Raw genomic sequence first — 23,049 nt, forward strand, 5'->3', positions numbered from 1 at the left:
TTAATAAAGGCTTCAGTGACTACCGTGATTAGAACTTCTGCGCTCAGAACTAAGGCTGATGAACAGCTACCAAATACAGGGGTCAGACGGGAACCGGATTAAAAGAGTAAACGTTCACCATCTCTTTAGTAACTGCTGGATGATTCTAATTCCTTCCTGTACTGCACTTAACAAATACCCTTAGATGTTCAGATGAAAAAGACAAGTGTGAATTCATGGAGAACATTACTAATATCTGAGAAGTGAAAGAAATTTTCAGAAACGCTTCTGAATACAAAATAGATGATGGAAACATAAAACCCAATGAATTCAACTGCTCTCCCTTTTTAATCAATTTTACACAATGATATCATACATGAGTAATCACATTAGGAGACAGGATGGGTTTCCTGTACATATACAAGATGGTGCAAGCTCATTAACCGAGGCTTATATAAGGTTTTATCCGTTTCAAGAGGAGAGGCAGTACAAAGCTTTTTAATACAGGTGAAGCACAAGAATACAGTAGACAAGACAGAATATCAACTCAGCAGAGGTGAATTCTTAAGGCGTGTGGCCCCCGCCCACACTGTCTGCCATTAACCAAGCGTAGAGGACTTCCTCTCTCATGAAGTTAAACTGTGCTGAGCACAGGCCTGTAGGACACGTGGCTCCGTGGTGACCCCACAGCTCAACCGCACCTACCTTGATGCAGAAGCAACTGCATCTTCCTTTCTCCAAGTATTCTCAAGAGTAATAAAGCTATTTCTGGTCACCCTACTCCTTGGGTAACATACACTCTAAAATATATTAAATGGTTATTAATCTGGCAACGTTCTCAAGCATTTTGGCATCCAAAGTATCTCAAATATCTCATCACTATTCATCTACTCACAGAAAATTCTTTGAGCTTCAAGACTGTTTCTGATTCCCACCCTCCCGCCCCCCAAAGTATGGCCATTACACATAGAATAAACTTACTAGAGTTAAAAGAACTAAAAAAGAGGGCAGACTTTTCCTTAAGAAATAAAGCAGGAATGGGGAGGGAAGAGAAAGTCTAGGACACACATAAGTGGAGGAAGCTGAGTCCCCTAACGTTTCTATCACTGCTACGCAATCCATTAACAATTTTGAGCAAGGGTGTTCCTACTTTCCTTTTTCACACTCAATCTCATGAGAGAGAGGAAGTGTTACAACTTCACAACATTGACCTTCACTTGGCCCATGGAATTCCCATGGTAGGCAATGGGGAAACGCTGCCGACTGGCACGCACTCAGCTACAGCTTCTCGTGGCCAGAACGCGGCCTCCTCATGGTCTGGTGCGGGTTTTTGTTCTCTCACTTACGCATCTCAGGAACATGTATGTTGAAAGTCTACATTAAAGGCTTCCAGGACACAACAGGGAAAGAAAAAACATGCATCACATCCACATCTATTTTCGATCCTTCACAAAGCCTAATCCTCTTACAGCTATTTCGTATCTGTATAAAAATGGCTTTCCTAAGCAGGTTTTTAAAAAGAAAAAGCAGGAGAAATCAGTAACTGTGGCTGAGATTTGACCTAAAATAGAGAAAGAAAACAAAATGTTTACTAGATTAAAAAAATAATTTTACAAGGACAATCTTCAATCTGTATTTCTATTACTTGTCTCCAGAAGCAGAGTATTAATACAAAATATAAACTGATTTTTCTTTACACAATTCCACAAGATCTCAGTGAACATTTAACATTTATTACCTTTGTAAATTCCATGTAATAATCGCTGGCTACCGAATGTTTCCTATATGTGATTTTATACTTTTGCACAATCCTTCATATAAACTATGTACCGGGAGGAAGTGTGATAAGAAACATATAAAGAACAAACTATTCCTCTTTCCTGAAAGAGCAAAATCAAATCACTCCCTATCTCACACCCCACCACTGCCATGCAGTTACCAATTCCTAAACTCAGAAATCAACACTACAATAAACGCTGTCATGAAATTAAACCAGTGATGGTCAATGCTGAAGTGGTCCTTACTCCTGACAGGTTTCCAGAGGAAAACAGCTTAGACAGCTGGGCTGTGCTTCTCTGCCACCACCTGCCTCAGGTGTAACTCTGATGCCAAATTCCTGGGGTCCTACCCTCACCACTGTCTCAAGCCCAATCTCAAGCCCACTGCAGGGCCCAATCTCCTGCCTCCACAAGATACAAACCCACCACCCCAAACTCACCACCTTCTCCACCACAGAAACGAGCCCTGTGCAATGTCCACATCTTCATATTTATTTTCACAGTGACAACATGGACTAGATTTAGTAACCATCACGGGGGAGAGGACTCTCATGGACCTATGAGTTAAATCCCAAAACAATGAATTTGAACTATTCAAAGTCTTCTATTGACTTAACATTTATTGAATCAAATGCTAAACTCCCCCTAGGCCTTAGAAATCGTGATAGACAGTTTGTCTTGTAAAGTATTTATGATGGGATTTCACTTCTAAGACCTAGACAAGCTTGACAGTTACAGCCCATGAAGCACATGACTCTGTACACAGATTTCTTGATCCAACATTCACAGGACATTTTTTTAGTACTACTTTAATTTTGATCTCCCCCTAAAAGGCAGAAACCACATCCCACACTCCTATGCAACTTGTTATCTCGGCATTTTAGAATAAAAGAACAAGAAGAGGTCAAGGCATAAAGAAAACCCAGCTTCTCTAGGAACAATGGAGCAGTTCCTGGACAGAGGGAGGAGACAGCCTCTGTACTCATCTGCTCAAGGCTGTTGGTCATAGTTCCCTTAAAAATGCCTGGAAATGCTGCCAGCAACAAGAGACTCAAAGTAGGGGACCAAGTTTTATAAAAGAAGCTAAACATGTTTAGGAAACATAAAAGGTGAAACCAGTCAGTGATGACCTATGTATAAGACTTGTGCTTGAAGCTTTGGTGGGCTTCCTTGGCCAGTTTCTCAGACACCAAAACCCATTCCTGATTAATTATCAACATACAATCAAACCAAAATACAGAAACACATACTTTTGTTCAGAAGAGGGAAACAAAGGCACAGAAACCTGCCCAAATAGATTTTTTTTCCCATAAGAATAGTATGGTTGACTAAAATAGTTTATCACTAGTAAAACTTGTATCACTAGAGCGGACAATACAAATTAGTTTTTAATAAAATGACATTCACTGAATTCCTGGTATGTGCATTCAATGTGAATCATCATCAAAAATATATTACAGTTACAGGTTTGTAAGGAGTTCTGTTTGGGGTTTCCACACTATATTTAGCATTTCAGATGAGAAGTAGCACAAGAACGTATTAAGATATCTACTGTTCCTTTGTATGTAATGTATGGCAATTAAAGAGTCTATCTCCTACTGCGGGCTCAAAGACGTCCATGGTGAGAAATGTCCAAGTGATGTACTCAGTGATTTCTATACCCTTCATCAAAGGCAGCCCTGCGCATCAAATTCCACACCTAGAAAGTTCAATAAACTGTATTACACTTTAATAAATACTTCTGTGTATTTGTTCGCCTTTTGCTTTTAAGCTCAGCTTAAACTTTGTCAAGGAAACCATTTCACAAGAGGGTACATGACAACCTACGATCAGCAATATTCCTTGTTTATTAGAATCTGAAGATGTCCATATTACATCAAATATAAATATATATTATATTTACATTTCCTTCTTAGCTTTTCAATTTAGGTGAGTATATTTATAGATAATGCCACTAATGTCACCACTATCATAATCCTCAGTGCAACTGGTATTTTCCTTCCATTAGATGCATATAAGATTAGACAGCATCTTAAAAGAGGTGTACTATTCTCTCTCTTTTTTTTTTAATGAAAAGAAACAATGGGTACCTATAAACGGAAATCTAGGAATTTTCTAGGAGATTCTGTTTTGTTTTTCAGTATTTCAAAATACCTGAAAAATGTGGTCCCTTTTTGCAGTACTAGTCTCTACTTGGGGACAAGAAATTAATGAAATATGCAACTCAGAAAGGAAAAGAGCCCAAAGAAAAGAGAACCTGCTTGTTAGCTCATTAATCTGTTTAGTAAAGATCTGTTTTAAAAGGTCTCAACACTGTACAATATTATACAAAAACAATCTTCAGCCTTTAAAGCAGCTGGTACATTTTCTGAGATCCGTGTGCCCCCCTAACAGTCTGCTGCCTTGGTGGGCCTTGGTCTTGGTTACTTTCGGTCATCGATAGTCTTAATGAATTCAACTGCTGCTGTGAACTGCATCCACCAATAAGACTCCTCTCCAGACAGACAGCTGGCATAAAAGCTACTGATGTACTGAACAGTGGACAGCAAACAGGGTGGATTTGCCTAGAGAAGTGAAAAATAAAAGAGTCAATTACTCAGCTGTATAGCTCTGCAAATATCATTTACGGTAACATCTTTAAATGTTTTTCTGTGGAGAGAGATACCAGTCTTTCTTCCATGCTTCCACTGCAGGGGGCACATGTTTGATCCCTGGTTAGGGAACTAAGATCCCATATCCCATATGCTGCATGGCAAAGCCAAAAAAAAGGAAAAAGAGAGATACCAGTCTTTTTGAAAATAATCCCCCAAATCCTTTCTGGAACTAATTTGTAAACCCTAGCTACTATGAGTACCGACAGTACTGGAAAGGCTATTCAGGTTCTAATCCTAGCTGAACTATCTAGAGCTTTCTATCCTAACAAAGCACTTGACCTCCCTGGTCCTTAAAGAGGCTGAACTAATCCCAGTGGATTTACTCAACATCCCAGGATTTCAGAATGTTAGATAAGGAAAGAAATGCTGTAGGCAAATTGAGTTATATCTGGTTAGTTAAGTCCAGATAGAATCAGCCACGAAAGAAAAAAATAAAAAAGAGAGTATGTCCTCTGCTGCAAGAGGTAACACAGAACATTTCCTGCTTTTTCACCTTCATGTGGAAAGAAAGGACACAGGTGTATTAAGTTAGGAGGACAGGCTTAAACTGGCTCTGCGTAGAGACTAAACACATCACCTGTGGAAGAGAGAGGAGCAATGGGCAACAGGAAAAGTTATGAAGGCTGATCACACACTGATCCTACAGGCTCTGACTCTGAGCTACGAGTTCAGGTTGCAGAAATACTGCAAACATTAAGAATTAGTAAGCTATATGTCAAATATACTTTAGACATCAACAGAGGGCTGAGCTCACTGGAACACATGGGTGATGCAGTTATTCGGTGGTTGTGTGCACCCAAACCATACGGTTCCCCAGCTCCCAACCAACATGTTCAAAATAAACCGTTTAAATGATGAAACTTTAAAGTCAAAAAAGGAAAAGAAATGTCAGTACTTTCAAAAATAATATGGTACAATTACAAAATATGAGGCTAAAAGAGGAGAAAGATGATTGGTAAATGTAGTAGTTTATGTGATAAGTACTACGAATAATTCAATGAGAAAGAAGATGGTAAAAACATGATAAGGACTTCCCTGGTGGCGCAGTGGTTAAGAATCTGCCTGCCAATGCAGGGGACATGCGTTCGAGCCTGGTCTGAGAAGATCCCACATGCCTTGGAGCAACTAAGCCCGCATGCCTAGAGCCCATGCTCCGCAACAAGAGAAGCCACCACAATGAGAAGCCCGCGCACCGCAACGAAGAGTAGCCCCGCTCGACACAACTAGAGAAAGCCCGCGCACAGCAACGAAGACCCAATGCAGCCAAAAACAAATAAATTTACTTAAAAAAACAAACATGATAAAAAGAACTTGCCCTCATTCATTCATTCATTCAGTAATTATCTACTGAGTTCCAACCATGACCTTCAGGCACTGCTTTAAAAGCTGAAAATGTTCTAGTAATCTAGTCCTCCCCTCCTTTCTTCTGAAAATCCTAACTTCTGGACAGAACAAAACTTGACATTAGATACTTCCTTTCTGGGTAACACAGAGCTTGAAACTTGCAAAAGAGCCAAAGTCTCTAACATCTGGTGACATCTGCACCACCCAACTCAGGACACCAAATAAACTCTTCTCACTAATGGCAGTGAGGGACCCACCTTTATCAACACAAAAACCAAAACAGGGACGAAGTCATCTGCTCCTGGGACGGAGTCCTCGTTGGCCAGGCTCAGGAGGTTCATGATCGTGGAGCACATTCTCAGGATGCACTGCACTTTGTCCCGGGGCGTCTTGTAAGCACTTATTGTCCTGATTTCTGACTGTGCGGATGGCCACGGTGCCTCCCGAAGATAAACCTAAGTGAGACAACAGAGAGACAGTCAGACAGATCTCGGATCAAATGGCAACGACGTGCAGCGACCAGAGCAACCTCCACATCAGGAAGCCGAAGGGTAAGGTTGTTGCCTTTCCCTTTTTCCAGTAAAACCAAATTGCAATGCATCCCCGTCCTTCCACTTAGGATTGAAGCTTAACTTTTTTTTTTTTGCTGTATGCGGGCCTCTCACTGTTGTGGTCTCTCCCGTTGCGGAGCACAGGCTCCGGATGCGCAGGCTCAGCGGCCATGGCTCATGGGCCTAGTCGCTCCACGGCATGTGGGATCTTTCCAGACCGGGGCACGAACCCGTGTCCCCTGCATCGGCAGGCAGACTCTCAACCACTGCGCCACCAGGGAAGCCCGAAGCTTAACTTTTAAACTTTTAAATTTTTTGCTTTGCATTTTAAAATAAAACCACCAAGGGGAATTCCCTGGTAGTCCATTGGTTAGGACTCTGTGCTCTCACTGCCAGGGTCCTGGGTTTGATCCCTGGTTGGGGAACTAAGATCCCGCAAGCCCCGGGCGTGGCCCTCCAGAAAAAAACCACCCAGATATATATTAATAGAGGCATATGATAACACAGAACCTAGAACTCATAAAATTTCAAACAATTATCTTTCTTAAAGAGCTAGAATGGAACTTATCTCTGTATTGTAGCTGATTCCAAAAGCACAAACAAGCTACTTTTAAGATACTTTAAAAATCTGGGCTTCCCTGATGGCACAGCGGTTAAGAATCCGCATTCTGGTGCAGGGGACACAGGTTCGAGCCCTGGTCCGGGAAGGTCCCACATGCCGCGGAGCAACTAAGCCTGTGCGCCACAACTACTGAGCCTGAACTTTGGAGCCCGTGCTCCGCTATGAGAAGCCAAAGCGATGATGGGTAGCCCCCGCTCGCTGCAACTAGAGAAAGTCCGCCTGCAGCAACAAAGACCCAATGCAGCCAAAAAAAAAAAAAAATTACTATGTACCTGTGTTGCAGTAGTTCTAGAAATCAAAGACAATTAAAAATTTTATGCCAATTTATGTTTGGATTTTATTATTATTATTTTTTGGCCACGCCATGCTGCACGCAGGATTTTAGTTCCCTGACCAGGGATGAACCTGTGCCCCCTGCACTGGGAGCACAGAGTCTTAACCACTGGAGTGCCAGGGAAGTCCCCTTAATGTTTGGATTTTAATAAAACAACCAGAAAACTCGTATACCTAAAACGATCCTATTTTCAGATTTTGTAAGAGTTGTATGACAGATAAAAATGCTAATATCAATAACTAAAAGGTAATTTTGAGGTCACATTCAGATTCAATTCCCTCTCCTGGACAGTAGTTTTCACACTCTTTGAAGTACCTCCAGATCCCTTCTTCATATGGGACTTTCCTGCAGAAACGTGACTATGAAAGCATCAGGGCAGAGCACTGCTGGCCCAGGAGGAGCAGAGCTGCGGACAGGAAGACCCGCCTGCAGGGTGGCGTCAGGGCAGGGGCTGCTCCATGCTGGCCCTCCCTCCTCTCCACTACTAACGTCTTTTCCCATGCCAGCGAATTTTAATCCGTGGAAGGACCTTTGAGAACTTTACAGTTAGACCAAACTGCATCTAGTGCAAATGGTGTTGTACAATTTATTACATTCTGCTTCCTTGAAAAACTGGTAACATGCACATGGTATACCAAGCAATTTTTATTTAAATATACCACCCACACTATATAAACCTGTATTACCTCTGGTATCTGAAGAGCTCTGTGATTTGCAGTCACTACTTTAGACAATCTCTGAATATGTTCATGAAGAACTCTGAAAACCCCAAAAAATACATAAGTAAATATATATTTCAGAAAATAAGGTGCACCAATAGTCATAATTGATTTTTTTCAAAACATTTAAAACGTTTTAAACTTACTTCTAGATACAGATTACAAATACAGTTGAGACTATCTCTTAGCTGTGAGTACTCTGTCTTGTCAAAAATAAAATCTCATATTTAGGATCTGCTTAGAAATGCTGAGTGAGCCAAGGGGATGCAGGGAGAAGAGTAGAGAAGCCCTCCTTTCCCGGACTAGGACAGCATTCCAAGGGAGAAAGCAGAGGAGCCCTTAGCCTAGAAACTAATTGCACAACTAATCGGTAAATAGGTCAAGAGGAAGTAGAGGGATCAGGGGTCAGAAACCAAAGATCAGAGATGCTTAGACAAGAGAAGGGACTCTGAGGACACTCCACCTCTCATTTCAGAGATGACAATAACTAGGCTTAAAAAGGAGAAGAGGGGCTTCCCTGGTGGCGCAGTGGTTGGGGGTCCGCCTGCCGATGCGGGGAACACAGGTTCATGCCCCGGTCCGGGAAGATCCCACGTGCCGCGGAGCGGCTGGGCCCGTGAGCCATGGCCGCTGAGCCTGCGCGTCCGGAGCCTGTGCTCCGCAACGGGAGAGGCCACAACAGTGAGAGGCCCTCGGTAAAAAAAAAGCAGAAGGATTTGCCTAAGGCCGGCCACACAGTGGTTAGGAGCAGAGAGGCTAAACCCAGCTTTCCTGACTTCGAGTGTTCTTTCCAGAACACAGGATTAACTCTCCACTCTACAAACCCACAGAAACACCACAGAAGAGAGGGTAGGAAGAACCTGCTTCAAAGGTGCTCTGTGCAGTAAGTACACTTTGAATGTCCCCATTCCTCATCCCACTATGGAAGCAAAAAGCTGGTGCTCTGGAAAGAAAACAGGGCCCATCTGGCAAATTCCACACAGAAACTTGGGGAGGGGTAAAAAGCCTCTGAGACTATGAACAAGCGAGAGAGGCAGGTTGGAATAAGCCTAACCCACCCACAGGAAAGCGAACTTTCTCAAATATACATACAATATGTATGTATATGTATGTAAAATTTCCATGAAAAAAAAAATCTTACGGAAACCACCAATGCCCCACCCTATTACATGGGCCCTTGAGAGCCAATGTCACTGCTGGGGGGCATGGTGGCCATCTCAGCATGCTTGGGGAAGAAACAGCATCATAAAGCAGTGGTCAAGAAAATGCAGAAGAGGAAAAAAAAAAAGCTAAGTCATCCATAGCCTCACTACCCCAAAATAACCACTGTTTATCATTCTAGAATTTTTTTTTCAAGATTAATTTTTTAGGCTTACTTTTAAAAATAGGCTTTATTGAGATATAATTCATATACCATACAATTCCAGATATTCTGAATTGCAAATATATAACTTTTCATTCCAAACAAATGATATCTATTATAATAGAAGTCAAGCACTGTGCTTGATGCCCTGACGGAGTGATGAATAAAAGCATTATGATCCTGCTCTCACAGAGGGAACAATCCAGTGGGGGATACAGGCAGTCAGCAAACGATCACACAACCCAGTGGTCAGCAACAGGGGCGATTCTGCCCCCAAGGGACATCTGGCAATGTCTGGAGACACTCTTGGTTCTCACACCTGGCAGGGTACTACTGGCCTGTAGCATGTAGAGGCCAGGGATGCTGCTAAATGTCCTACAATGCACAGGACAGCCTCCCACTTCAAAGAATTATCTGGCCCCAAATGTCAGTAGTGCCAGCTTGAGAAACCATGCCTTCAACAAATGTGAAACCGCAACTGTGGCAAGTGCTAAAGAAAGGTAACCAGACCTGAGGGAGCGCTGACAGGGCATTTAACCTAGTCAGAAAGGCCAGGAAACGTTTCCCCGAGGAAGCGATGTCTGAGTCAAGATCTGAAGGATAAGAGTAGGTGGAAGAAAGAAGGGAAGAACAGCTGAGACAGAGTAAACAGCAGTGCCTTCCACAAAGGCCGTACCAATTTATGCACCCTCCAGCCTGATTCCCCACATCTCTGTAAACAGCATTTTCATTCTTGCTGATAACTCTGATAGGTGAAAAAAGGTAACATGTATTTTTTCCTTTACTACTCAGATTCTATGCCTCACGTATAGCTTGTCTAAAATAATGCGGTTGGCTGGTATATTCCTACTTAGTCTAACACAAGCCGTTACACTTAGAAGCACTCACTGGTCACGGAGTATGTCCCCGTCCTGATTAGGGTAGAAGGCAAGTTTGAAGATCCGATTCATCACACTTCGCTCGATGGCGAGCTGAGCATCCTGAAGCTGCTCCTCACTCGCGTTCTGCCATATGACGTCCTGGGCCATGGCGCCATAAAGGAACTGCAGAAAATCTTCCACCTGAGCAGTTTTATCATCAGCTGCTGTGAGTTTCTGAAAGTCTCCAATGCAAAACAATAATTTTTAAAATACAGTATTTGAATAATTTCAAATAGGAAATTATTAGGATTCATTTTAATCCACTAGCTATGCAGATACCATGCTCTTAAAGCCAAAAGTATCTGGGCATGGTTTATTTGGGGAGAAAATTAGCCAAATCATTAAAAACAGGAGAACGGTAAGAAATATGTAGAAGTTTAAGAACAAGAGGTTTGTTACAAAAAGATATGCTTTGTTTTTTTTAAAAAAAAAAGAGAGAAAAATTGTGTGGATCCCAAACTTTGTAATTCTCCCAACTTTTAAATAAACTATAGATATTCAATCCAGGATAAACATGGAATTTATTGGTTTGACATCAAGGTTTAATTAACTAAGAAATAATTGCTAATTTAAGGAGCTGCTCTTAGACAAGTAGGTACTCAAAAAAAGCAGCAAAAGAAAAATTCCCAAATCTTTCCAATAACATACAGCTTAACCTAAAGGTCTCTAGTTACCTTGAATGAATTCCCTGATCTTCTTTTCTTTGCTCTCAAGCAGCAACCTCACACAGACAGTGGTGAAGTATCGATTGGCCACCTCTTTGTCCCGCAAAACCCTTTGCAGTAGCCTTTCCAGGTGAGCCTGCGTGGTCTGCAGTCCTTGCCGACAACGAGTGAGGTAAGCAATATAGGGGGCCCTTTTCCTAAAAGGAAATATGCTCTGCAGGACATCAGACATACACGGTGCACACTTTCTTCAGAGACTAAGAGTCCTGATTTTTCCTTAAATGAAAAAACTACTTCGAAGACTTTGGTTTTACAAATTAGCATGTCAGGCTGCAGACAACCATCCTGAGGACTAATTATGCTCCAGATCAAGAAACAGAACCAGATGCAAGGATGTAATGTACAGCACAGGGAATAGAACCAATGTTTTATAACAACTTTAAAAAAAAAGCGAATCACTATGCTGTACACCTGAAACTAATATAACACTGTAAATCAACTACAATTTTTAAAAAAAGAAAGAAACAGAACTATTCTGCATGCGTCTCAAGAACATCATCTACTGGGCTGAACACTTAGCCCCTTAATTCCGTAAACATTACTAAGTCCCTTTGCATCGTTGGTCTGCTATTTTGGAGCAGTCTCCATGCTGGTAGAACCTCATACTTAACAGGAAGTTGATTGCTACAATGACTAAAGTAACAACAAAATACAGGTTAAATACAGGTTTAAAATAAAATAAAATAAACAATAAAACAATAAAATAAACAATAAAATACAGGTTAAATACTGCTAGATCATTAAACATACCACTAATTATTTGCTTATAGTCCAAACGTAGCAATCATTAGAGCACCCATTCCCTAAGCCTCTTTACTTCCTAAGCTTCTCAACTACGTTTCAATGTCAGCAAGGGACTGGCAACAGACAAAGGGTAGTGATTCCAAGACCTACACCTGCTTCCCTGGTCCAAGGAAGCAGTCTTTTCTATCCCTCTAAAAAAGGGAAATGATATCCTAGTTATCCTGGCGCCCCCTCTGCTAAAGGTGGGGCAAAGCTGAAGTAAACTGCACTCTGTGTTAGGAAGAGCTGCTCATTTATAACTACATTTCCAGACTAAATATCCAAATGTATTCCTTGGAAATCTACATCCAGGTAAATATAGCCAAGCACTTTGTGGTGAGTCTAGATTCATTTTTGAAATAGGACCGAGAAGAAAATACTTGCAGCTGAAAAGAGGTGTATAAGTGAAACATGTGGGGTATAATTACCTATAGTCCTCAGCGATAGAAGCCAGTAGTTTCCTACAAGTCCTGTTATCAAAGCGGCACACACAACGCATTGTTTCTTGAAGTTGAGCCATTAAGTTTTTATCTTGTAAATTAATTGCTTCAGCTATTTGAACTTTTAGGAAGCAGACAATTTCATTGTCTAAATAAAAAAATAAAAATTCTGTTATTGTTGAGAATTTCCACAGGCTTTTCATAAGCTGAAGGTCATCCCTCAGCCTTTGGGATGTCAATTATGCCTGTATCAGTAGAACCAAGCAGTATCAATCAGAGAACATTTTAATGAGACACCAGTAATCAAAGTGCCCTTAACTGATAGCTAATATAAATGTATTACATTGAACTGCACAGAACTGCTGTAGAGTTTTTTTATTTTTATTTTTAAAATAAATTTATTGGGCTTCCCTGGCAGAGCAGTGGTTGAGAGTCCGCCTGCTGATGCAGGGGACACGGGGTCATGCCCCGGTCCAGGAAGATCCCACACGCCGCGGAGCAGCTAGGCCGCTGAGCCGTGGCCGCTGAGCCATGGCCGCTGAGCCTACGCGTCCGGAGCCTGTGCTCTGCAACACGAGAGGCCACAACAGTGAGAGGGCCGCGTATCGCAAAAAAATTAAAAAATAAATAAATAAATAAAATAAAATAAATTTATTATTTTATTTATTTATTTTTGGCTATGTTGGGTCTTTGTTGCTGCGTGCGGGCTTCCTCTAGTTGTGGTGAGTGGGGGCTACTCTTCATTGTGGTGCTAGGGCTTCTCATTGTGGTGGCTTCTCTTGTTGCAGAGCACGGGCTCTAGGTGCGCGGGCTTCAGTAGTTGTGGCTCACGGACTCAGTAGTTGTGGCTCGTGGGCTCTAGAGCACAGGCTCAGTAGTTGTGGCACATGGGCTTAGTTGCTCCGCGGCATGGGGGATCTTCCCGGACCAGGGCTTGAACCTGTGTCCCCTGCATTGGCAGGTGGATTCCTAACCACTGCGCCACCCGGGAAGCCCTGCTGTATAGTTTAAATACAGTTGAATACTGGCAATTTCATATGGTTCAACATATAAATATAGGAAAAAATAAACTATCAGGCAGCAACTTACCTTCTGGGTCTGTATGGTCTGGTAAACCATTCCTTGTTGAATGGGTTAGCACTGGGAAAGCAACAGAATCCGCAGAACAAAGAGCAAGCCTCAGTTTCTTTTTTGCATCTCTGAAGAATGAGTTGAAGATACATTAATTTCTTTGTTCACATATGGTCATAGTTTATGAACTATTATCATATTTACTATACAAATCAATAGGCTACCACGTCAGGACTCAAATGTTTCAAGTGGTCATCAATAAAAGATAATTTTCAACTTACTGACACCTCACTTAAGGAGTGGGCTTTCTAGTTATCTGAGGAGCAAGGCTGCAAAAGTGCTCTGGGCAAGGACCATTTGGTAAAGTCACCAGAATCAAACAAATCCTTTTTGACCTTCTAACATACGCTGAGTTCTATGCTAAGCACTATGAGGAGAGTCAAAGCTGGATTACGCCCGAGCTGGGAGGGAATCAGCAGAAGTCATCAGATCCATCTCACCACCCACACTTAGGAAGCCTTCTACCACATCTCTTGAGGATTGCTGATCCTGCCACAAGACAAGGTGACCCCCGACAAGAAGCCCTTTCTGCTGCCTTGCTACTTGAAACTTTGTGTTGAGCCAAAACCTGCTTCTTTTCAACTTCCGCCACTGAACCACCTGCCACCACCAGGCAGAGCACCCTTCAGTAAGGCGTCACCCTCCACAATAGGGCAGCCCTTCATAATGGGAGGGGAATGCAGGGCGTGGACCAGAGCTTCTTCAGAGCGTCCAAGGCTGCCATCCAAAAAAAGGAGTCGAAACGCCTCAGAGAACAAGCCAGAGTTTGCTCCTCCTGCAGGATTATCACTTGTCCACCTCATCTGACTAGTTCTGAGTCCTTCCTTATTGGTTTGCTTCCTCTAAAACGAGTAACTTACAAATCAACCCAAACAAATATAATATTTGCCTACTTTGCAGAGACTCCGAATCTATATAACAGTAAAGTCATGGCTGGAAAATAAAAATTTAAATCTTTAAAAATTGTGAATCACTGTGTTGTACCCCTGAAACTTATATAATATTATATATCAACTATACCTCAATAAAAGTAAATAAATAAAATAAAATGATATGCTACTTAGAGTCTGCTATAACTTAATTGGGGGAGGAGGTAAACATGAAACAATGTGGGCCACGTATTGGTAACTGTTAAATCTGGGGAACAGGCACATCACCGTACTCTTCCATGTTTGTACATACTTGAAAATTTCTAAAATAAAAAGTTTAAAAACAGAGAAAGAAAGACAGAGGCAAAGTCAGATATAAAAACCAGAGAGATGGATGGATGATCAGTGCTTTCACAGTGATAATCCGTGTCTGGAAAAACACAGGTTCCCTATGAAACAAAAGCAAATTTTTCAGGCTCCTAAAGTCATTTTCTTTCTCAAGGCCTGTTAGAAGTGGAGAGACCTGCCCAGGTAATGAGGAGAATGACAAATTGGGAGGCTTACTGGGGACAGTGGGTCATTCAACAACTCTGCAGCGGACCCTCCTTCTACCTCAGTCCTGCCCTAGCACCTCTCACACACAGAGCTGGGAATTCTGCACAGGCACAGGCACTGCCAGTGTTCCATTTAAATTACTCAAGTGGTGCTTCACTGGTGGCACAGTGGTTAAGAATCCGCCTGCCAATGCAGGAGACACGGGTTCAAGCCCTGGTCCAGGAAGATCCCACATGCTGTGCAGCAACTAAGCCCATGCGCCTCAACTACTGAGCCTGCACTCTAGAGCCCTCGAGCCACAACTACTGGAGCCCGCATGCTACAACTACTGAAGCCCATGAGCCTAGAGCCCGTGCTCCACGACAAGAGAAGCCACCGCAATGAGAAGCCCTCATACCATAACGAAGAGTAGCCCCCGCTCGCCGCAACTAGAGAAAGCCCGCGCGCAGCAACAAAGACCCAACACAGCCATAAATAAATAAATAAATAAATAAAATAAATTACTTATGTGGCCCCTGTGAGCATATGAGGTTTTCTTGTTTTTGTTTTCAGTCCCTGAATTAAAGCCTTTGATGTATGACATCCACAAGGGAAGCAAAGTCTTCTCAGTGAATAGTATTTCATTTTTTTTTTTTTTCTTGCGGTTCGCGGGCCTCTCACTGCCGTGGCCTCTCCCGTTGCAGAGCACAGGCTCCAGACGCGCAGGCTCAGTGGCCATGGCTCACGGGCCAAGCCGCTCCGTGGCATGTGGGATCTTCCCAGACCGGGGCACGAACCCGTGTCCCCTGCATCAGGCAGGCGGACTCTCAACCACTGCGCCACCAGGGAAGCCCGTATTTCATTCTTATCTCTCTGCTTTACACACTTATTAAGTGACTCAATGAAACACCTGACTTGAAGTGACTGCAATGGTGATGAAAAGTTCAAACGCAAAGGTCCTAAATCCTATAAAAGAAATACCTGTAAGAGAAAGCTGAATCCTGAGGGTGGGCGGCTTGGCTCGCGGAATCTGGGAGATCATCAGCTGAGATGTTTTGCAGGGTTTCGTCACGAGGAGAATCGTGTGCACTTTCACCATCACCCATAACTTCTAAACAAAACCCAGCCCCCCAGAAGGATAAGCAGGTTAATCTGGAACATTCTGGCACTGGTAGGTATTCAGAACAACTCAACAATAAATTAACTTGTGCCTTCCAACAAGAGTTCTTTGAAAGAAAAAGGAAAAAAGGAACTTCAAACATTTAAATAAATTATTGATAGCAATGATAATATATCAAGAGCAGTTGTTGAAAATAGTTTTACTTCTTATCTGAATCCTAATCTAAAACAATGAAAGTCTTTATTAACTTAATAAATACTCTGTAATCACGATCACTGAACCACAGAACTAAAAGGGGCCTCAAAAATAATTTCACATAACACCCTCATTTTACAGACATGGAATCCTGCCCAGTCAGAAAACAGCTGACTGTGAACCCCTTGGCCAGGCCGCACTGAGGTCTCTGGTCCTCGTTACCAGGGCTCCTTCCACTGCCTGAGAATGAGCTGGGTACGAACTCACAAATGCAGCCAGGACAGACCTGTGGTTTCCACAGTTGTTTTTATGTTTTAAGTTAATCAATTTAGTTAATACATGCATGTATAAAATCAAAAGAAATAAAAGTTCCTTAGTGTAATAAAGATACTGTGTCTATGTAGAAAAAAATATCTTTATTCTTAGGAGATAAGTTTCAAATGCCTCAGGAAAAAAAAAAATAGAAAATGTGGCAAAATGTTAACAATTGATAAGTCTAGGTAGATGGAATATAGACCTTCACTGTACTATTCCTTCAACTTCTTTGTTATTTTAAAACTTTTCAAAAACAACAAAAAAAGTGTAGGATGGGACTTCCCTGGTCGTCCGGTGGGTAAGACTCCAGGAGGCCAGATTCGATCCCTGGTTGGGGAACTAGATCCCGCATGCTGCAACTAAGAGTCCGTATGCCGCAACTAAGAAGTCCACATGCCGCAACAAAGATCCCTCGTGCCGCGAATAAGCCCCACGACCAAAATAAATATAAAATTTTTTTTTAAATGTAGGAAGTTCTCCTCTCAGGCTCCCTATGAGTCCCCCCCCGAGTCAACTCATGTTACCGTTTATCAGAAATTCTTCCAGAGATACTCTAATTTAGCTTGGGAATTGTACCATATTTTTCTGACAACTCTTCAAAAGTAGCTATTACAAGGTTACTTTTTTTTTTTGGTGGTACGCGGGCCTCTCTCACTGTTGTGGCCTGTTGTGGCCTCTCCCGTTGTGGAGCACAGGCTCCGGACGTGCAGGCTCAGCAGCCATGGCTCACAGGCCCAGCCGCTCTGCAGCATGTGGGATCTTCCCGGACCGGGGCACAAACCCGTGTCCCCTACATCGGCAGGCGGACTCTCAACCACTGCACCACCAGGGAAGCCCTACAAGGTTCCTTTTTTTTTTTTTTGCGGTACGCGGGCCTCTCACTGTCGTGGCCTCTCCCGTTGCGGAGCACAGGCTCCAGACACGCAGGCTCAGTGGCCATGGCTCACGGGCCTAGCCGCTCTGCGGTATGTGGGATCTTCCCGGACCAGGGCACGAACCCGCGTCCCCTGCATCAGCAGGCAGACTCTCAACCACTGCGCCACCAGGGAAGCCCCAAGGTTACTTTTAATTTGGACCACCTTTATCACTGTGATACGAAAGTTACTATTCTATTCTTTATCATGATTATCACCTGCACTTTCGTAGTTTGCCAGTGCTCCTTCACTGGGACTGGTTCGTTTAATGGCATTCCTGTATTTGTCCAGAATATCCTCAGCAACCTGAGCTTGTGCACTGAGTCTAGGGCTCGGGTCATCTGCAGGGGAAAGGAGAGGGAGAGAATTAGCTCCCCTTGGTTTGCACCCACTCTGATGTTAGTACGACACCAGTAGCATAATCCCAAAGGCGGATTAGGAGGTAAGACTTAAAAAGAGCACATATCTCAATGTTATAAGAGGCACCATGCAGCTGCCTACTCATCCCATTTCTAGGTCTGAGAGCCTTTGCCAAAGCACGAAATTGGGAGGATTACTCCACTTTCCCATCATCGTCAGAATTCTGCATGACAGTGTCAAAAAGTTCAGTGCAGACTGAATGGATGATGGGTTTCTAAAGTGTTTACACTCAAATCACTGTTATTATCAATTCATGCTACCAGAACTTCCAACACTGCACTTTTATATGCAGATTTCATTTATTCAGACATCTCTATGCTGAAGGAGGAAAAAAAGTACTCAAACTCCAAATTAAACCCTTTTAAATAATACTTTAAAAATGTCTTCCTCCACTCTTCCTTCATGAATTTCTCTCGCTACACCACATTTGGAAACTTCAGATATTCATATTCTATCTTACTAAATCTCACCATGACAGTACAACTGCTGGATTAGAGCACTTTTGTGCGTGCAATGGTTTCAGAGGCACTCCTAGAGAATCTAGACACTGTTGGGGAGTGCTGGACTTGTACCTGGGGTGCACAGAGAAAAAGCTTATCACAATCACAGGTGCAGCATTGGTTACTGACTGGCCCACTATCTGGTCAGCAAAATCAGCACATCAGAATGTTTTCTTGGAGTCAGATGGCAGAGTCACTAATTAACAGTTAACAAAGCAAAGAAGTGCTACAGATCTATGGGACAAAATATAGTTCCCTAGTGAAATGCAAACTCCTGAGACAGACCTAGGCCAAGCAGGTAATGTCTACATTCTGGTAGAATCCCATTTTTAAAAAAGTCTTAAAACAGATAAAAATCACTAGAATTTATATATGTGTATGTGTTAATAGCAGCTAATATTAACAGCAGCTAACATTTATTGAGCATGTACTACGTGCCAGGAACTGTGCTAAACACCTTATATGAATGATCTCAATTAATCATCACAACAACCCTACATGGAGGTACTACTATCACCCCCATTTTTAAGAAGAAGAAATCAAGGTAGAAAGAGGTTAAGTAGTATGCTCATAGGCTCTTCTTTTGTTTCCATGAAAAAAATATTTAGTGTTCGTGTCTCCGTAAACTTGTGATAAACTGTAGGGAGAAACGATTTCCAAAATAATATAATCTTTCTGCTACAATGATGTTTGAATGCATGATAATAGAGTCCGAATAAAATCTGATCTTCTTCAAAATGTAAACTGATAACCTTTATCATTACAAAATCTTTTTTTTTGTTATTGGTTTTGAGTGCTGTTGAGGGCTCTAAAAAAGGGTTAAACATAGTGAAAGCAATAACGTTGCTTTTAACTTTTATTTCTGTAACACCGTTCTTAAAAATTTTATCTGAGGACAATAATTAAAATAGACAAAAAATGCTATATATGCAAAGCCGTGAGCAGTATTTTCATAGTAAAAAAAAATGGATACAATTTAAATATCGAAAAGCAGGAGAATGTTCACACCACAATAAAATAATGATAGATGATCTCAGAGCCAATAAAAATTATTAAAAAACCAACTATGTCAAGCAGAAATTGGGACAGGGTTTATGAAATAACATGTGAGGGGCTTCCCTGGTGGCGCAGTGGTTGAGAATCCGCCTGCCGATGCAGGGGACACGGGTTCGTGCCCCAGTCTAGGAAGATCCCACATGCCGCGGAGCGGCTGGGCCCGTGAGCCGTGGCCGCTGAGCCTGCACGTCCAGAGCCTGTGCTCTGCAACAGGAGAGGCCACAACAGTGAGGCCCGCATACCACAACAGAAAAAAAAAAAAAAAAGAAATAACATGTGGTAAAAGAATACAAAGTTACATACACACTCCGATTTCATCATGAAAAGCCATGTATAGATAAGGAAAGATTGGAAGAGAACACGAAAAAAAGAAAATTAAGGTGGCGAGATTATGGACAGACTGTTAAGAAATTCCCTCTCATAACATTAAAAAAATTGATTTAATGATACTTTTCTTTGGGTCATTAATTAAGAGTGGGTAGAAATTTCTGCACCAGTAGGGAAGGTAAACTGCTTGAATGAAACACAAACAAAATGAAATATTTTATGGAAAAAAACTTACTCTACTTAGCTTACAGTTTAGACACCGGACTAAGAAAAATGTATTGCCTAAAGACACGAGTAAAAAAATAATTTATAACTTCTCCAAAGTTATTAATTCAACATTTTGAAAACCTGAGATTTTACTAAGAGCATTCTACTCTGAATGGTGGTGGTGTTCTAAAGCCAGGAGCATGGTAAGAAAACATAAAAATCTTGCCGAAAGAATCCCTTTCCACTGCTTCTCAATCAGGCTGTAAGTCCCTAAAGAACCAGAGTCATGTGTGATTTGACTGAACACCTACCACACTTAGCACAGTGCCTGGCATGAGTCAGATGTTCAACAAGCATTTGTTGACTGAATGAGATAGGCGTGACTGCTCTCAGCAGGGAACCTGGCCTGAAAGCACAGTTCCTGCTGTTTAAAACCCTTTATTCCAGGAAAGTCACCTCATCAAAGAAACAGGGATGTACACTAGGACATGGAAACGTCTACATTTATTTTAGAACTAGACATGACAATAACTATGCACTGAAATGGGATTCTACCTGTACTACACTGAGCTCTTTGAGGAGGATGTTCTTTTGAAATTTATCCCATTTTTAAATAAAAGTCTTCATTTTACCTTAGTAAGATAACATAATTTAAAATCAAGACAAGAAAAAGAGAGGTGAGAAATTAATTTCCCTCTAGGTGTGCTTCAGTCACTGGAGACAGTGTACAGCTATCAAACTCAAGGCTGGGTCATCAACACTACCTCTCATACGTTTTCCTTTTAGGGTGTTCATTCATAATATGCCAAAAAGAAGCTGCAAAAATACAAATGCTGAATGAGGTAAGAGCCCAACCCCTAGTTGTATTTTCCTTGGGTCAGATAGCAATGTTAAAATGATTCAAGCTGTAAAAAATTGGTAAAGTTTATAAATTTACGATATTGTTTGAACACTTATCACGAAAAAAGGAAATGATTAGGTAAAATAGAATTTCACAATGATCCTGAAAAATCAAGAACTAAAGATGGAAATAAATTTAGAATTCTACAATCAACGTTAAAGAAAACTATTCAATCAATGATCCAAAGATATGGCATGCATAGCACTAAAACCATCGCCACACTTTCCTAAAAGGCACTGCGTGTCATCATGCCACTAAGATGTCGGGTTCTAGGGTAGCCTAGAGGCTCAGCGTCAGGGGCCTCATCGTAAACGGAAGTTATGATAATGAGGATGATGATGGTGGTGGCGGTCTGCAGGAAGAGTGCACTGAGTTCACTGTGGCCGCCAACTGGAAACCACAGAGCTATGAAGAACATACTCCCCACTGTACACACACAGACACACTCTTCTAAGAAGGCAACGCTTATGGCACCCAAGAAAAAGTGTTATGAAATATGTGCTCTGGGAATGAAGGAGCCAGGAAGTCCATGGGTCTACAAACCTGTGAGTGTTGAGAATCTGTCAGGCCCCAGATCATCTTTGTCTTTTTCTTGTTTTTCTTTCTTTCTAAATGGTATAGGAGCTGGAAATTAAATAAAGTCAGTAGTGTGACATATAACATACTGCACTACTCGGAAGACAGCAGTCATTCTGGAGTTAACTGGTGTGCCAACATTTCTAAGTGGAAGGAAGGTGAAAAGTTTAAAAGCTAAGAAATCCCGAGTGTCAACTGATAATCATTCTTAAAATAGCATTGAAGGTTCTTAAAGAAGCTTCCAGAATCTGCTTTGGGGTCATCTGCCACAGGAAGAATGATTTAACAGGAATCTATTGGGACTGAATCAAAACCACTGCCTCTTAACCTCTGCTCAAAACACAACACATTCAAAGCTCTGAGCCTCGGTCTCTCCTCCTAAAGTGGGCTTGAGTCTGGCGTGAAAGCAGTACACCTCAGCTCCTGAGCACCACAGTGCCGAGAAGAGGCCTTTGGAAGAAGCCCTTCCCTCTAATCCTGCATAATCTCTCCTTCCTGGAAGAGATGCTTTTGCCAACTCAAATTTCAATACCTACGGATATGATATCAGGCTATTCACAAGAAAAGCAAACAATTCTACACAACTGCATTCCAGAATAAACACTAATATTCAGGGTATTATCATTCTCAATGAACATAAACATAAGAAGCTTAAGTTTATTCCAGGAATGTAAAGGATAAATTTTCAATGTTTGTTTACTAATAGTATCCCTTTTTCCTGAAATAATTATTAGCAATACATATGTCAAAAGTCCTATATATTTAACTTCAATGGTATATGATATTTAAACAACCGTGACCTGCCTCACTTTCATTGATGAAACCACTGCCACTTCCTGCAAAGAACAGGAACTGTCACTTCCAAAGCTGTACCTTAGCATTCACCTGAGTGAAATCATTTTCCATACCCTCAAAACAGCAAGAAACTGAGGCCCCACAGGCCTCAAGGAGGAGGTCAGATTTTGGCTCTCTGAAAGAGATTTTGGGGCTTTACTTCTTGTTGCTGATATCACATTCTGATATTTTATAAAATTACCTTTGGGCATGGCAGAAACAAAACGCTTTCTCCACCAAGGTCTGTTCCTGTCTGATTTCTCATCATCGCTATCTTTGCGTTCTTCAGTCTGTAGAAAAAGTTTGATGCTTTATTTGGAGTTGGACAGCAGGATAATTACCATGAAAAGGATTTTAGTTAGTCTGTGAAACACAAAAACCACTAGTTTTTCTTCAAAGCAAAACTGTTCTTATTGTTGTACAGGCAACTTCTGAAACAGGGATGTATACCTTTCAAGCACCAGACTATGATGGATCACTTGAGGGTAGGCTCTATCTCATTACTGTCAGTACACCAAAAGCTTAATCAGAGTCTAGCATAGAGCAGGCACTCAATAAATACTCATATGGGATGAGTAAATGCAATGCACATAAAATCTAGAGGGGTAGTAGAGACGGTAGCAGTAATATTAATAAAACTATGTATGTACTGTGTGCCAAACACTGAACGTAAGGACATATATTATCTCATTTAAACTTCACAGTAGCCTTAAGACATAAATACTATTATTAAGCCCTTTTAATAGGTGAGCAATATGAGGCTAAAGACGGTTATCTCCTCATCTTCCCAAAGTTATACAGACTGTATGGGGCACAGCGGACTCAAACCTAGATCTGACCAACTTCAAAGTTCATGTTTTGATCACCAATTATAATGAGTTATTATTAAGACCACATGTCAAAAGGCAGGGACTGTAATTCCTTTACTAACCTATCAT

At 41.7% G+C, this 23,049-nt stretch overlaps 1 protein-coding gene across 14 annotated transcripts in view; it reads right to left on the reverse strand.

Annotated features, from left to right (window-relative positions):
- Window positions 1-304: 304 nt before the first annotated feature.
- GAPVD1 (GTPase activating protein and VPS9 domains 1) overlaps window positions 305-23,049 on the reverse strand; it is a 71,707-nt gene continuing 48,962 nt past the window's right edge. For 10 of the 14 annotated variants that reach the window (XM_059072986.2, XM_059072985.2, XM_067040731.1 and 7 more), the window contains 11 exons: window positions 22,314-22,401; window positions 21,245-21,325; window positions 17,509-17,631; window positions 15,728-15,857; window positions 13,302-13,411; window positions 12,201-12,360; window positions 10,939-11,126; window positions 10,233-10,446; window positions 7,949-8,021; window positions 6,013-6,210; window positions 305-4,321 (listed from right to left, as the gene is read on the reverse strand). In XM_059072986.2, the coding sequence (XP_058928969.1) occupies window positions 4,181-4,321; window positions 6,013-6,210; window positions 7,949-8,021; window positions 10,233-10,446; window positions 10,939-11,126; window positions 12,201-12,360; window positions 13,302-13,411; window positions 15,728-15,857; window positions 17,509-17,631; window positions 21,245-21,325; window positions 22,314-22,401 (1,506 nt within the window). In that variant the 3' untranslated portion in view covers window positions 305-4,180. The remainder of the gene's footprint in view (window positions 4,322-6,012; window positions 6,211-7,948; window positions 8,022-10,232; window positions 10,447-10,938; window positions 11,127-12,200; window positions 12,361-13,301; window positions 13,412-15,727; window positions 15,858-17,508; window positions 17,632-21,244; window positions 21,326-22,313; window positions 22,402-23,049) is intronic. The other 4 variants (XM_059072988.2, XM_059072987.2, XM_067040737.1 and 1 more) reach the window with 2 other exon arrangements.

The sequence above is a fragment of the Kogia breviceps genome, chromosome 8 (assembly GCF_026419965.1).
Source record: "Kogia breviceps isolate mKogBre1 chromosome 8, mKogBre1 haplotype 1, whole genome shotgun sequence".
NCBI lineage: Eukaryota > Metazoa > Chordata > Mammalia > Artiodactyla > Physeteridae > Kogia > Kogia breviceps.